General features: G+C 40.3%; 3 protein-coding genes across 4 annotated transcripts; all 3 read left to right on the top strand.

Moving 5' to 3' along the window:
* Window positions 1–38: 38 nt before the first annotated feature.
* On the top strand, window positions 39–5,398 carry tusc2a (tumor suppressor 2, mitochondrial calcium regulator a). Of its 2 annotated transcripts, none has more exons than XM_078248751.1 (4): window positions 39–345; window positions 2,652–2,888; window positions 3,860–3,980; window positions 4,074–5,398. In XM_078248751.1, the coding sequence occupies exons 2-4, from the start codon at window positions 2,737–2,739 to the stop codon at window positions 4,137–4,139; spliced, it is 339 nt and encodes a 112-aa protein (XP_078104877.1). In that variant the 5' UTR covers window positions 39–345; window positions 2,652–2,736; the 3' UTR covers window positions 4,140–5,398. The 2 variants fall into 2 exon arrangements, with proteins under 2 accessions (XP_078104877.1, XP_078104878.1); XM_078248752.1 differs by lacking the exon at window positions 39–345 and adding an exon at window positions 2,139–2,160.
* A 3,334-nt stretch (window positions 5,399–8,732) lies between these two features.
* On the top strand, window positions 8,733–13,395 carry hyal2a (hyaluronidase 2a). Its single transcript, XM_078248748.1, has 4 exons — window positions 8,733–9,035; window positions 9,876–10,848; window positions 11,456–11,545; window positions 12,278–13,395. The coding sequence occupies exons 2-4, from the start codon at window positions 9,919–9,921 to the stop codon at window positions 12,668–12,670; spliced, it is 1,413 nt and encodes a 470-aa protein (XP_078104874.1). The 5' UTR covers window positions 8,733–9,035; window positions 9,876–9,918; the 3' UTR covers window positions 12,671–13,395.
* A 658-nt stretch (window positions 13,396–14,053) lies between these two features.
* On the top strand, window positions 14,054–16,562 carry hyal1 (hyaluronidase 1). The gene is made up of 4 exons (XM_078248747.1): window positions 14,054–14,146; window positions 14,470–15,380; window positions 15,474–15,563; window positions 16,171–16,562. The coding sequence occupies exons 2-4, from the start codon at window positions 14,472–14,474 to the stop codon at window positions 16,495–16,497; spliced, it is 1,326 nt and encodes a 441-aa protein (XP_078104873.1). The 5' UTR covers window positions 14,054–14,146; window positions 14,470–14,471; the 3' UTR covers window positions 16,498–16,562.
* Window positions 16,563–16,762: the final 200 nt, after the last annotated feature.

Raw genomic sequence — 16,762 nt, 5'->3', positions numbered from 1 at the left:
ACATGAATGTTATATCATATAGCGCTCAAAGTAAATTATTTAACATAGCATGCCCCTTAAACACTCAAAACAGTTAACATGTTAGTCCTAAAGTTAAAAGTATTTTTATCTGACCATTATTTAGATTAACATCCTTGAGATGGTTAGTTAAGTAGCTAGTAGTAAGTAGCAGGTGTGTCTCAAATCGCGCACTTCTGCAGCATGTTTTGCTTGAACAATCTAGCTAGGTGCCTTTGTCAGATCAGCTGATCCCCCACATTGAAGGACCAAAACAGCTAACGCTAGCTTCACGTAGCCTCTGGCAAAGTTATGAAAGGACATGGCGATTTAATACTGTGTGATAAGGTAGGATATTCACCAGAAGCACGTATAAAGTATCGTTTTTTGGCGGTGGAGGGTAGAGGTAATCACGGTTAGAAGATATTTCATTTTATCATTTAGCTATTGCAGCTAGCTAACCTGCGTCAGTGGCAAAAGCTAACTGGCCAAATATGCAGGTAACGTTATCGTTAGCAACAGTTAGCTAGCTACCTATTATTAGCCACATTTACCTAATATCAAGGTGTAGCTTTTATGAGACATACTGTGCATTAGCTAGATATGCAATGACGGTTGTGTTTATACGTTAATATGGCAATGTAACTGACGTTAAGAATCCGATGGCGTGTGTTTAGTGTTCGGTAACTTGGTTGTATGGCCCTGTGTGTTAGCTTCCTGTAAAGCTAAGGTAACAATATCGCGTTAGCGTTACATCATACCGCCTCGACACTGTCTGATTTAGTGAGCTGATACTTTATAAAGCTTTCACCTATGTTTTGGCAACAGTTCTTTTGTCAGCATGTTTAAATTCAGTTGCCTCTCTGAATCAAACTGACTAATTTTACAGGGTAAACTTATCATTCATCACATTGACAATAGAGTTAACTGCATTAATCTAGTATATTATATCCATTCATTAACAAAGTATTAGATCCGCCTAGTTATCAGTTACTTACTAAAATATGGTGCTTTACAGTAGGCAGCAGAGTTACATAAGTGCCGACATGTCTGTAGCTCTCAAATGTCACAGATTGCTCATTTGCACAGGTGTCTTACATTTTCTACTTGCACTTAAGGCCTTGACCCTGACCCTGTCTTGTTGTATATCAGTGTTTTGTGCATGAATCCTGGCTACAAACCAATTTCTCTGTAAGGGACAATGAAGATACTTTAACTTGACTTTTTGTTAAGGTGACCAGATTTTTGAGACAAAATCCGGGGACATTTTCAGCTCAGAAGCGTTAATACCTCCAAAATAGGTAATGTTTTTATCTTTGTAAAACTTGAAACGGGGACACTGCCCCAGGGGCCTCACTAGACCTAGAGCTGCACTGGGGCACAAGCCCCCCTAGGTGGGATCCATGTGCATGCTCCCCTGTAAGAAAAATTTGTCTATTTTAATGTTTAAATGCATCAATCTGGTGCACTTTGAAAGAAATTCAAAAGAGGTTAGACTTCATTATTGTTATCTATGGATGGAAATATTTGTGCTGTAGCCTGAACTATTTTGCACTTCAGAATTATAACCATGCACACACAGGTGGAATAGTTTTTTCTTCATATTTTTCCATTAATGTCACTAGGAAGCATACCAGTAGAAATATATATTCATATTTGTAAATGGATAAGTAAGTGGGATTATCTGGAATCTGGCAATATAATAACCATTATGGTGGGATACACTGGCTAAGCAATTAACAAAAATGTCTGTGCTGACATAAATAGTTTACATGAGAATACATTATAATTTGGCCCTTTGGCGAGCAGGAGTGCGGTTGTGAAGAAGTTGGTAATTTCATGGTGCAGATTAACACTTTTGCATACACTATGTCGGTGTCACATTCTCATTAGGGGCTGAGCCCCCCTAAAGGTCTGATCCTAGAATCATCCCTGCTGCTACTTCATACTCCACTACACCTCGGAGGGAAATGTTGTAATGTTTACTGCACTACATTTATCTGACAGCTTTTGCTTTATTGCTTCACGCTGGGCTTGTTTCTGCAACAGCTCATTGAGTATCAGATACTAGAATTAAAACTGAGGAAATATTTTCCTTTGACATTGGTCCAGTATTAAACAAGATCACTGCATTCAGCAATGGCGAAACAAGCTACAATCGATGTAAGTTAATAGGATGTCAATTGTCCAGCTTGTGTTTACGTTCATAAAAGTGCTCGTTTTGCAGCTGACAGGCTCCGATTAATATTCTAAGTGTCAGACAACATTATGGAAAGGATTTCTAAGGAGGTCGATCTTTCTGTTAAAGAGTAAGATCCTTTTTAAAAACAAAAAAAAGTCCGCGAAATTGTGTTCGCTAAACCCACCAGACTCCATGTAAATAAACAGTAATTTTAGCATCGTAAAATATGGGCATTCTAGAACATCTCTGAGCTCTGAGGCTTGCTCTGGCTGTCTTGAGCCTGTGCGTGTAGGGTGCACCACTATTTCATTCCAATTTCGGTTCTGTCAGTCACCGTGAAAACCGGGGACTGTCCCCGGGACATCTGGTCACCCTACTTTTTGTAGTATCACAACTAGCTAAACACCACCAGGCAGAGAAAGTCAAGTCTGATTGGGAACGTGTTCTTTCTTTGTGCACTTTTACTTTTCAGATCCTGGCTTTGATAAGGAATTGAGAGCGTATGGCCACCAACCAGATTGAAAGCTTTAACTGAAGACTATGCCTTATCTCTGAGAATGGGTGGGAGTGGATCCAAAGCCAAAAGTGTCTGGCCTTTCTCAGGCAGTGGAGCTGCTGGAGGGGAATCAGCCAGTGATGGGAACGATCAGTCCGTGGCCCGTCTCAAAGGTTCCAGAAATGCAACACCGTTTGTTTTTACCAGGAGAAGGTAAATAATATATATAAATGGTAACTGTTCGGTTCAGCCAAATAACATATTTTCTTATGTATTCCTAGTGGGGGTATTGTTATTTTTTTAATGAGGTTTGAGATATCAATATCTGGGAATTATAATGGAGGTGAATGACTATATAATAATGGCATTTTACATGTCTATCTCATAGCTGCATGTAGAGAGATGACACAAAATTGGGGGGGGGGTTGTGGAATGACATGCAACAAGGTTCCCAGGGCGGATGAAACCGGGGACATTGGGATTCATGGTCAGCTCCCTAACCCCTAGGCCACCAGGGCGCCCCAAACTAAAATTGTCCACAGTGAGATATGTGGATTATACTACTGCAGATCAGTTCAATTCAATAACTTTATTCATCACAGCGGGGTAATTAAAGAGTAGATAGCAGAGTGCACACGCAGCTTAATAAAACACAAAATAATACAATGAATGGTTTAAATACTAAAAAGTATAAAAGTTTAAAGTGCGTAGTAACAGCTAAAAGTGCAATGTGTTAAGCCAAACTTGTATTGTCTGCGAGGGTCCGCTAGGGTCCATGTGACATACATGTCATCAGAAGGTGTACGCGTAAGCTCTGTGTGGACGTCCCGAGTACCGCCAATTTGTTCACCACCATTTGTTTGCACGGCCACGACTACACTACAGCGGAGCGATCTACTGCGCATGTGTGGAAAACGTCCTCCAAGCGGACTCTAAAAATAGTATAATCCGAACTTCTATGCGTCTGTAGTGTACGCAGCTGTCCGTGTACATGTCCATTTGGGAGTATAACCAAAGCACTCTAGCTTTAAACTTGGCTGGATGTCACTGGGGGTAAGTGAAACGATATATGATAGTGTTGTCATTTGGGTAAACTGGCCATATAACATTCACTTAACTCTGACCTGATGCAAATCTCCTCTTTAGTCTAGTTTTAGACTGATGTTTACTTGCTGTGTTGGCAGTTCTTTGTACTATGACGAGGACGGCGACCTTGCCCATGAATTCTATGAAGAGACGGTTGTGACAAAAAATGGCAGAAAAAAGTCCAAATTGAAGAGGATCCAAAAAAATCTTATTCCACAGGTGAGCTAGGGCCACATTTAGGCAATGGTGATCTGGTTGAACGATGTTTTGATCGATTTGTCACTTTGAATTTTTATGTTTTTTTTTTTTTAGGGAGTTGTTAAGCTTGACCACCCTTGTATACATGTAGATTTCCCCGTCGTCCTCTGTGAGGTGTGAAAAGTTGCACAGGACTGATCTACTGTGAAGTGCAGCCACAGGTACTCTTTTCCGAAGCCAAGACTGGAGCTGTGGTTTGGAGCGAAAAAGGAAAATTCAAACTGTCACATTAAACTGATATATTGAATAAAATGTTATACATTTGAATTCAACTATGAGCAGAGGGTGCCCTGTTCACAAAAATCTGTATTTTGATATTCACAAAAGTAGTGTTTGTACAGGTTGTGTGTCCACTACCCAGCTGATATGTAACGGTCGTAGAGAATACATCAAATGAAGTTGTATTTCTCTGTGATTTTTTTTTTGCAGGGAAAAACATATTTGATGTAAAAAGGCTTTAAAGGTTTATGCCTTCTGTGAAATGTAGAGTGAAACTGTATGTGTCTTTGTATATGTACGTGTGTGCACTTAGGTTTGATTGAGTGGATGTGTGTAAGAGAGAGAGGGACTGAAGATGTAGTTATAGGGTAGAATAATGAAGGATTGTGAAATTATTGTATATATGGTCATGTTCTGTATTGTCACGTCTGAGTCTGTCTGTTTCCGGAGCTCAGACCTGCACTAGTGAACATAATGTACTGTAAATATCAGATTTATTAGTTGGAAATACTTGAATAAATGGTTTACTGAGCTGAATAAATTGAATCAAGATTTTTTTCCTATTATGTTGGTTATGTCCTCCGATTACCATTGAGTTATGTCCAATCACACAACAACATTTGACTTCTTCTTCCATACATGCCTTTCTTTGGATGTAAAGTGATGAAAAGGTTCTTATTTAAAGGAATATTTCAACATCTTGGGAAACAAGCTTATTTGCTTTTTAGCCGAAGAGCTAGATGAGAAGATCTTTCCTCTAATTCTTGGCGAGAAAGTGAATAAAGAGCTTTCAACCACTTTTTACTGTATTTTTCAGCAGAGGGAGTTTGCTTAGTTGTCATGGACAAGAATAAACCTATTTACCAAAATCACCAGCTATCCAGAAAGAACTGCAGTTTTAGAATGAACACTTATTGTGTACTCTGTGCAGTACTTTTAGTTTGCTGGAAGTGAATGGACGAGTTGAGATTGCATATAATCAAGTGGTCACTTTTAAAAAAAAATGTAGTCAGCAATTCTTCCATGACAGCTGTTTAAAACCCTGATATCGCCGGTCATAATTTATTTTTAACGTTTCCTTATTGCCTTCTTGAATTTCGGTTGGCCTTGCTGAGCTGTATGTCTTCTGAGTGCAAATAAAACCAGATTTTTATTTATTATTCCATACTTATGTAATTAATTTACACTTCATAACATGAAGGTATGTCACCTCTAGACGGAAGCAGAAATCTATACCTGTACTAATTTAGATTAGTTCATGTGTGATTGTGTTTGTTGTGTCATATATGTTTACTCTCTTACCTCTAATGACAATCCTGTGCACTTAGACTTTCCAAAAAGGCTGAAGATGTAATTAAATGTTGTTTGATGGATCACTCAAAGACTCAAATCGTGACCAGTTGAGGCTGCTGATGCCAGCTGGCACAGCATCAAACTTTAATGGCAATGTAAACATATTTTAGTGTGCATAGTTTACAAATCCCCACAATAAATGGGTAGGGCTTCCTTTGCATGCGTTCCCTGGTGTCTGTAATTGTGTGGAATGTGGTTGGGTGTGTTTTTGGGCCAGAGGTCAATCACTTTGATGTGTTTCCTCTCCACTGGTCTTTGATATTTTGCTAAAAGTCAGGCCTGTATTATATGGATGAGCCCCTTTTTAGTAAAGCCATAAAAATGTATGAACTTCATGAATACGACATTCTCTGTTGGTCCATACAATGTGTTATGTGATGTATGCAGTGTGTTTCATAAAAGGGATAAGTTGTCCATGTGGCTGTGGTTGAGCGAGATGGTCATAAATTATCAGCAGCTTTGAAAAAGAACTAAAACATGCTTTGAATTATAAACAATAAAAGAGATATATTGTTTTCTCAGGGATCACTGTAGCTGTATAAAGTAAAAGAAGTGCTTGCTGTAGCCTGTTTTATCTTAATTCACAGTTGGATTATGTTACAGAGGTATAGTGTGATCATACACAGTGCATGTGACTGAAAAAGTAACTAAAAGAAAAGAAATAATGCTCTAGAAAACTTGATGGCAACATCCTGTGTATCCAATTAATACCACAAAGCAACGTGAAAGTAGGTTTAGGGGGTAAACAGCAGTAGTGGAATGTGTATACCAGTATGCATTTTAGGGCCTCATAGGACATTTTGGTACTTTTCTGCCATATGTTTTATTTATTCACATACAAATGAGGTGTTTTGGATCTTGTTTTGGTCAGTAGGATCAGGGCAAATGAGGTACAAACCTTTCATTAAGTGTAAACCCAATTGTTCCAATGAAATCTTTCCATTCCAGTTTACCAATTCACACGATTACCCAAATGTTTCGCAATGCATTAAGTGTTTGGGACGCAAAGTAAAGGTGGCAGGGCGTGTTTCCAGTTTCCCTGCCATTGTTTTCGCTTCCTGACGGTCCCTTGACTTCTGCTGATGTAACGTTCAGGAGGCAGAGGTCGAAGGCAGGCTGAGACTAGAGGGAAACCGAGCCATGCCTTTGTTCCTTTCCCTCCCCTCTTCATTCACATGGGCCTTTCATGCTCTACATTTTCCTTAAACACACAGAGAAACTGATGACATGGTGAGGTGATTCAGCAAAGCTCAGAAAACAAACAGCGGAACAGTCACTGACACAGGAAAACATCTGACTTCCAGGCCGTCACCTCACCCTACAATCGTGCTCAGGGATCCTTCGGCTCGTGTGTATCTGAAAAGAACAAGTCTAACTTTCAGAGGAACACCGTTCTTCAAATGCTTTTGACAGCTGTTCCCACGCCGATTTCCTTCTCCGATTTACACAGAGTATGAAAACGTGGTTAATTTGGTTAATTATGTGTCAGTGCGTGGCCTATACCCTCTTCTCCCATGGCCATCATACCTTGTCTAACCCCGGCTCTGCACCGTCCTATCTGCTGCACTTGGCAACATGGCGGTATTTGGTACTTGGTTACTTCACTGAGCCATTGCCAGTGGCTGTCATCACATGCCTCAGTCAGCAGTGACATCTGCATGCCAGATGCCTTGTGCCCACTGTCTAAAGTGTGCTTAGAGCATTAGTGGAAAAAACATTACAGTAAAATCACTTCACTCAGTAGCAATATGAAAATGTTAAAGTAGGTTACTTCATGTAAAGTAAAAAAACAACATGTATTTAGAATTTTACTTTTGAATAGTCAAAAATCATTATGAAGAATCATCTCACACCATCAAGTGACTGATGGTGTGAGATGATAATGATATGTGTACACAGTATTTGTAGACTATCTTCGTTCAAGAACATTTACACAAGTGCTAATTTGCCTTCCTTTTATGCTATTTTATACTTAAGCCTTACTATGTTTCAATGGCACATGTACTTTCCACTCCATTACATTTATCTAAAAACTATAATTATTTGCAGATTTTGATTTTCCAGATTAAACCCATTAACAGCTCATGAAATATGATACATTGTTATAATAACCCAACAGTATAAAAAGTAGTTTATTTTATATATTATATTATAATTTACCTTGCCCAGCTAGAACATTTAAGCGCTGTTTAATAGGTTCTCCTGCATAACTAAGCTTACTTTTAGTTTTGATACTTCTGTGCTTTTACTTGAGTAAAATATTTAATGCATGACTTATACTTGTGATGGAGTATTTGTGTGGTATTCCTTAAGAGATCGGAATACTTCCTCCAGACCGGGTGGTGCTAGTCTACTGCAACAATTTCATACATTATAACACTGCATCATAATTTACAAGCTTTATGTTTTCCTTGCAAAATGGACAAAAAGTAAATCACAGTGAATACAGCTATTCACTCAAATAAAGGAAGAGTGAAGTAAAAGCCTCACAAAATTGAGTAAATTAACTTGTCCTGCTTCTGATCCCTTAAACTAAACACTGTCATTGAATTGTGCATCAGGAGTTTTAGGACCAGGTTCAAATGGCTTAACACACATTTGTAATCATCTTCTTATAAGCAATGGGATCCTATGGGAACATACGCTGCAAAAGTTAGAAAAATATTGGTTATTTCATAATGAAAGCTCTTCTTACTGGTTTGAAGTGGATGGATTAAAGCAAGTTTTCAAGTGTTTAAAAGGACCAAAATACATATATTTTTACATTTCTATTTTCTAGAATAAAGTTTTTACATAATTTCTAAATGCCAGATTATTCATACGCTATATCTGATTGTAATGTAGCTGAAAGGTCACGGGAACACAGTGGTCATTTGTGGGCATGATCTTATTTTTAGGGATGTGGCATCCTCGCCCGCTGTGACCTTCTGTCTTGACATTGCTCGTTACAGTGTATCTGTTTCACGGCGGTGGTGGCAAACTTCTTGGACTGATTCATTTAGCGCTGTAGCATGAAAAAAATAAAAAAATAAAATTAAGGCGTAGGTTCACTCAAATACCTAAGGTTGTGTTTAGATTTGCGTTGAAGAAACACGTCGCTGTAACACATTAGACACACTGACGGAGTTATTACGATGTCCGGTTTTTGTTACGCCATTCCCACCCCTTTTCCCCGACATGAATGGAACATCCTGAAAGTGATTTGGCTGTCGGAGCAGGAGAGTTGCTACTGACAACATCGCAGGGGGCAACTTCACTTCACTTCACTTATCTTCACTTTACCGGCCGACAGCGGAAGTTATAAGATACTTACCAGCTACGCATGCCGTTGTAAATTCACCCCGTTACTCAAAAGCAATGTTAATTTAGAATTTTTCCGATTTCTTTTGAGGCAACACAAAAAATGCGGCTTCCGTTTTTTGCTTCCTCAGTTTGCCAGTGAAGGTGAGTTCGTCCAGCTGCAGTTAACTTTGCTGTTGTTTTGAAGTAATGCATTGCAAAAAAACAAACAAAAACACAACTGTAATTTAATTGAAGCCAGTTTATGTTAACTGTAACAGAAAGGGTTGGGAGAGTATAAGCAATCGGCACATGCCGTCGCAAGATCCTTGTTTTAAATAAAGACTAGAGTTAGATTTGTGGTTTTTATTATTATTTTGTGTAGGCTGTGTTTGTAACATTGATTATGCAAACGCCACTGTATTTTCAGGCTATGGATTTAAAAGCATTACTGATGATATCGATGGACTAATACACTGGGATTTGTACAAGTTATTAGAAAAGAAACCAAATTTCAATTCCTACCATGGATTGTACAGTGATGGAATGTAATCAAGTACATTTACTCAAGTACTGTACTTAAGTAGCTACAAATTTGAGGTACTTGAGTCTATCTTTTCATGCTTCTTTCTATTTATACTCTAGCCTAGTACATTTAGAGAGAAATATTGTAAGCTACTCTTTACTACATTAATCTGACAGCTTTAGTTACACACAAAACACATGTAGTTTATAAAATACGATGTTTTATCATAAATTAACTACCTAACAATATAGGCCTACAAGTAGCCTAAAGCTGAAATTATTAGCCGATTAAACACTAAGTTGATTGACAGAACTGTTTTGATCGTTTCCAGTTTTTAAAATACGAGGATTTTTCTGCCTTCAATGCATTTTCACTTCAGGGCTCTAATTGCTAACTTAATGAAGGAATGTACTAGGGATTTCCACATATTTAAAAAGTATACAGAAAACTAAATTTCAATCTCCTCTGTGACTTTTTAGAGCAGAGAGCGACAGTCCTATCTGTCAATTCACATCTGAAGACATGTTGTGCTGGTCTTTGCCTGACTGGAAAGTACTGCTGCTGATTGTACTGCTTTGGGACTGCATCTGTGCTTTGGGACTGAAACCCACGAGATGGCCACTGTATTCAAAAAAGCCATTGCTCCTTGCTTGGAATGCCCCGACTGAGGACTGTGCCCCACGGCATGGTATTCGCTTTCAGCTGGACCTTTTCCAAATCGTAGCCTCACCCAATGAGGGCTTCTTTAGGCAGAACCTCACCATCTTCTATGAGGACCGATTAGGCCTGTACCCCTTCTTTAAGCCAGATGAAACCGCGGTGAACGGGGGGCTGCCGCAGGTGGCCAGTGTCACGCAGCACCTGGAAAAGATGAAGGAGGGAGTGCAGAAGTACATCCGGGAACCAGGGGCCAAGGGTCTGGCAGTTATTGACTGGGAGCAGTGGCGCCCACTCTGGATACGTAACTGGGAAACCAAAGATGTTTACCGCAGACATTCTCGTGAGTTAGTGCGTCAGAAGAACCCGACATGGCCTCCGGAGCAGGTGGGAAAAGTGGCCCAGCAGGAGTTTGAGATGTCTGCCAAGAAATTCATGCTGGAGACGCTGAGGCTCGCCAAGAACCTGAGGCCAAACCAGCTGTGGGGTTTCTACCTGTTCCCCGACTGCTACAATCACGACTACAGGCGCACTCTGGAGAACTACACAGGCCGCTGTCCTGATGTGGAGGTGGCCCGCAACGAGCAGCTGAAATGGTTGTGGACTGAGAGCACGGCCCTCTTCCCCTCCATCTACATGGCCCCTGTGCTGCGTTCCTCAGACTCTGGACGCCAGTTTGTCCGGAACCGAGTGAAGGAGGGGATGCGTTTGGCATCAACAGGCGATGGGTTGGCACGTCCTGTCTTTGTGTACACCCGGCCCACTTACACCAACTCCCTGGAACAGCTGACAGAGGTGATGCCCCAACTTTAGACACACTGCTGGTCCTGAATTTGGTTTCCTGAAACATTCTGGTGAAGTTTAAAATTACTACTGTATTGCTGTGTAATGTTGGTCATGTATGATACACATTTAGAAAGCAGAGGATATGGACTTTTTTGTTCGAACATTAACTCTCCGCAACATTCAGCTCTCTCTCTCTCTCTCTCTCTCTCTCTCTCTCTCTCTCTTTGTCTCTCTCTCTCTCTCTCTCTCTCTTTGTCTCTCTCTCTCTCTGATCAGTGCATGCTGCATGTAGCTATAACTCTGCTTTACCTTATCAGCAGCCACAGTCCTTTCCTGTTCTGGTAGCTGACAGACACCCCAATACCTTTCGTTTATGTGGAGTGGGCCGGATGGGTGTTGGTCAAGTTGAGAAAAAAAAAAAGTTTCCTTATGGGAGAATTAACAGATAAGAGATGGTGCTGCACTTCACATACAGTAGCTCATGCCCCACTAACATTTTGACCCTGTTATAGTAATACTATGAACAGTGTATTTTTCCTGTGCTTGGCTTGTAGTCTTAAAAATGTAATAGGCTAAATGTGTTTTGGGGTTTAAAATGCTGTATCGTCTTTTACAGACTGACCTCGTCTCCACCATTGGGGAGAGCGTGGCTTTGGGAGCAGCTGGAATCATCATATGGGGAGATGTAGCTTATGCAAGCAGCAAAGTAAGCATCCACACACTAATTATGAAACAAACACATTTCAACACTTCTTTCAAATTTGACCATAACATTATCATCTGGTAACTTTTGTCAGTCACGTGTGCAATAGTCTCGCATTGCCAGACCTATCTCCACAGTGCTGTGGAGTAAGACGTGCTGTCATTTGATAACTAACAATTATCAAATGGGCTCCTCAGGGCTCCAGTTCAAAGTTAGTGGCTTGAGTCATATGGACGTTTTCAGATACACTGAGGATATTTACTGGAAGTGGGTTTTTTCAGTCACGTCTTTATATAGCAGGACTATAATGTAAAAATGATCCCAAAGTAAATGGCCGCACACTTATATAATATCCATTATAGATACATCTGTTAATTCTTTATTATTCTTTCATCTGTAATAACATAGACATTTTCCATCTATCCTATTTATTGTTTAAGGGATAACATATAGTGTATATATATACTGCATATAGACATTATTTCATACAGCAAGAATCGATTGTGTAGCTCACAAAAAGAAAACTTGATTGCCTTAAGCAGTGATGGAGTACTCGAGTCCTGGACTCTGACTCGAGTCTGACTGGAGTTGCTATTCTCTGGACTGGTGACTCGACTCAAGAAATGATGACTCGACTTGGACTTGACTTCTTTCACCACTCAATGATACACAGAAAGCTATTAAAGTACTTTCAAAGTCAAAACCCTGACCTTTTTCATTCTTTTTCCTCCCCAGAACAGCTGTTCCGACCTGGACGTGTATTTACGGGGTCGGCTAAGTCAGTACCTCATCAACGTCTCCATGGCAGCAGAGCTATGTAGCCAGACCTTATGTGGTTCTCACGGCCGATGTCTGCGCAAAAATTCCGACAGCAACGTTTACTTGCATCTAAACCCCCTCTACCACACTATCGGCACACAAAACGGCAGGCCAACAGTTGTCAGTGAGCTTGGCGAAGAAGAGGAGACCAGTTTTCGCACCGAGTTTCAGTGCCAGTGCTACAGCGGCTATCAGGGAGTGGACTGTGATCAGAAAGACCCTCTACACCAAAGAGGGACGGCATCTCAAATCATGGCGTCAGCACTGCAATGTGTGATCTTACTGGTTACCTCTCTGCTCCTCTGTTAATACACCATAAATACTAAAGGCTGCATTTTATATGTCTAAATACTGGAGCATATGAGATGGCAAGGTGGGAATTTAAGGTAATGTCTTTTTTTTGTTTAATTGCTGTAAAATATGGATGACATCAATTGAAATTGTATAAGAAACACTGTGGAAATTGCAAAGTTATATTTGTTTAGAACTTTTAATCTTTTTCTAAACAACGGAGGGCTCGCTGGAAATGACCTTGTTTACATTTTGCTCTCAGTTTCCTCTCGGTCACTGTTTCACAAGGTGTCGAATTCCATGTTTCTCATAGAGAGGACGTTTTGGGGAGAAATGTGATGACGAGTTGATGTGTGTCAGTAGTGAGAAAGTGGAATTGGTGCACTTAAATCTGTTAATAGCACAACATATTTGAAGTGCCTGATCTTTTCTCAACATAACCTCTCTGACATCTGATGTTTTTTATGGAAGCAATTACACTTTTACTATTTATTTGAATGTATTTTTAGGTGTTTTTATACATTTGATTTTGTGTCCGAAACATGACTACTAGTTTTTCTTAAAAGTATTTTCTGTATTTCAGCAGCTATTTTACATCAAAAGCACAAACAATGTAAAAAAGTTTTTTTTTTTTTTTTTTTTTAACTTTTTTTTTTTATAAAAAATGTATTTCACTTACACTTACTTTATGCTCTTTTCTTAAATTGGACTTTTGTCTAAGTAAATAAACGTCTTTGTTAAGGTCCTTGTGTAATTTCTTCTAAGATTTACAGAATACAATCAAGAGAGGGGAGTAAACTTTAAATTTGGTTTTCAGATAATAGAGGTATGTAATGCTGTTGCAGTCAATACAAGTCAAGAACCTTCCCGGGGAAAAAACATGTCATCATTGGCCACTAAGGGGAGGCAAAGCCAGCTTGTCCTTAGGGAGGGACTCATTTTGCAGGCTGCAGCCATATACCCCCTCCCCATGTAATTGTAGGGTGCCGTTAAGCCAAGAGCTATTTTTACTACTTTTAAGAGTTGAGCAAGGCATACAATTAAATTTGAAGGGGGAAGAGTTCATTATAACTTGCTTGACAGCCATTTAGAGTAGAACTATATTGCCTTTCCAGGTCAAATATCTGGAAAAAGTCAGTATGTTTCTTTTTTATAGTTTTATATACGTAATTATAGTTACTTATTTTTTTTATTTTTTATTTTTTAGACAAACTGAAAACTGTTCAGGACAGACAGAATGATTGGTTGATGTTTGAACTTGCCTGTGACTTTAAATCTGCTCCTTAAAATGATCGGCATGTCTCTTATGATTGGCTGTAAGAGATTCTGTGCACACTTCTGATTGGTTATTAGAGATTCCAGAACGCACTTCTGCTTTTGTTCCTTCCCCTTTTTCATGCATGTGTCATTCAGATCATGAGACTGCCCGTTGCTTGTTCCAGCACGTCCAGACCACAAAGTACAAAGTCCTTATCCCGTTGTTAAATTAAATAGGTAAGTTACTGTTTGTCATGTTGTCACACTACTTAAAATTATAGTCTTTGACTTTAGTTCCATAGCTACACCACAACAACATTTGTGGTTATCTGGGAAATCATGTAGGATTTGTAGACAAAGAAAAGAACATGGTCATGTTTGGTCATAAAGCTGAAATTCGTGGTGCCTTATACAAATTCTGAAATTCAGTTGTCTCACAACTTTTAAAAATGTTTCTTTGAAAATAAAATAAATCGCAATATCCTGTCAATATTTCACAACACAGTTGAGTAATATGAGCAGTGATATGAGCAGTGCTGTTTTTTTTTCCTTCTTTGCAGGGATGAGTTCCTTTCATCATGAGGTGCTGCCTTTCTTAAATCTGATCAGCCTCGTTTCAGGGCTGCAGTTTGCAACATCATCTTTTTCCCAGATGCCTTTCCTTACAGTGTGGAACGCACCTACTGCCAGCTGTCTCTCTCAATATGGCGTGGATCTCGACTTGGGCACATTCAGCATCGTCCAGAACCAGAATCAAACCTTTATGGGTGAAAACATAACCATCTTTTACTCTGAAAAGCTCGGTCTGTATCCCAGTTACACCAGCCAAGCAGAGGCTATCAATGGCGGGGTGCCGCAGAACGCCAGTCTTGATGAACACCTCAGAGTGGCCTCTGAAGACATCCACACCTGGATCCCTGACAGGGATTTCCAGGGCCTGGCTGTGGTGGACTGGGAGAGCTGGAGACCTGTATGGGAGAGAAACTGGGACAGTAAGCATGTCTACTTGGTGGGGTCAAGAGCACTAGTGAGGTCCAGGCATCCAGACTGGAGCCCTGCACAGGTAGATGCTGCAGCGCGTGTGGAGTTTGAGGAAGCTGGGAGGAAGTTCATGGAGGAAACACTGAAGCTGGGGCAGCAGGAGAGACCAAATGGGCTGTGGGGTTATTATGGTTTTCCTAACTGCTACAACTACTACAGCGAAAAAAGCACAAACTACACAGGGGAGTGTCCACCTGTAGAGCTGAAGAGGAACGACGAGCTGAAGTGGTTGTGGAATGTCTCCTCCGCTCTTTATCCTGACATCTACCTCAGCCTGGAGCTGCGAGACCTCAGCAGAGAAGTGCTCCTCTACACCCACCACCGCATCCTGGAGGCCATGAGAGCAGGAGCTCGGCTGATTCCATCAACGCCGCCCGTGTTCCCATACGCTCGCATTGTCTACACGTACACGTTAGATTTCCTATCTCAGGCAAGTGGCTGATGTTTTAACTCCATATACCTTTAGGATTGTCATGATTTGGTCTGGATGTTCTGCTTAACCTCTTGTTTGCTCCTTCTGCAGGAGCACCTGGTCTACACCATCGGAGAGAGTGCTGCTTTAGGATCTGCAGGGGTGGTGCTTTGGGGCGACCATGCCTTTTCCAAATCTCAGGTATACAGTCACTGACCTGTTACCATGATCGATTGGATGGCTGTCAATGTGATCTGATCTTCAGTTTAGTTGGTTCTGATGCTGAAAGCATGCTCACAGTAGGTTTCCCTTGTAAAGCTGTTCTGAAAAGATGTTTGTTTACTTAATGTCTATGGTGATTTATAAGCCACATGACCGATAACTAAGGAAGCAGGAAACACCCTAAGATACCAAGATAGCCAAAAAACACAACATAAAGATAAAGCTTGATGTACTGGAGAAGAGCTGTGCGACATGTTCTTTAGTTTATTTTTTAGAAAATGTTCTTTTGAAAGAATGTCTGGCATTATTCTCTTTCTCTTTTATTGTCATTAAATCCCATCCCGTGGCACTCCTACTGAATACATACACTTTTAAACACAGATGACAAATATGATGACACATAATATCTCACCTGCTGGGAAATTAGTTTTTTGCAGTATTGGCTTATATTCAACCCTTTTCCAAAGTGGAATAACATTGCTGGCATCATCTATGTGTTTTAAATTTTGACATTTTGTCATTATGACAGAGGTGAAAAGTTGTATAAATGCCTTATTAGTAAGTCTTGTTTCTCTCCTTCTGTTAGGCGACTTGTAATGCTATAAAATCCTACATCGACGAGACTCTGGGTCCTTACCTGGTGAACGTAACGGCGGCGGCCGCTCTTTGCAGCCAGACAATGTGTTCCTCTCAGGGAAGATGCCAGAGGAGGAACCTAAACTCAAGGGCCTACCTCCATCTGGACCCTGCCGTGTGGAAGGTGTTGTCTCAGAAGAAACCAGAGGGAGGGCAGAGCTACAGAGTTTTAGGACAGATGAGAACACACGAGGTGACGTTCATTAAGTCTAAGTTTCAGTGCAGGTGTTACCCAGGGTGGGGCGGTGAGAGCTGCTCCAAACCGATTCAGGGATAAAAGACTTTTCTTGAGCGAGGCAATCCATTCACAGTATTTGTCTAATAAATAGCAGTAAAGTCTGTAAAAAGGAACCACTCCAGAGGTAGACTGGGCCTAGTTTGGCCCAGAGGCATGAGTTTGTTGTCTCCTGTAAATGTATTATTACCTTTTTCCATTTCCTTTTATTTATATATATATATATATATATATGGCAGATAATGTAAAATAAATCCCCATTTACCAATGTAAGCAGACCAATTTATACATTCCAGTGATGTTTTAA

This window comes from Sander vitreus, chromosome 4, assembly GCF_031162955.1.
Source record: "Sander vitreus isolate 19-12246 chromosome 4, sanVit1, whole genome shotgun sequence".
Lineage (NCBI taxonomy): Eukaryota > Metazoa > Chordata > Actinopteri > Perciformes > Percidae > Sander > Sander vitreus.
Note: the sequence above shows the minus strand (reverse complement) of the source record. Positions and strands in the feature narration are given on the sequence as shown.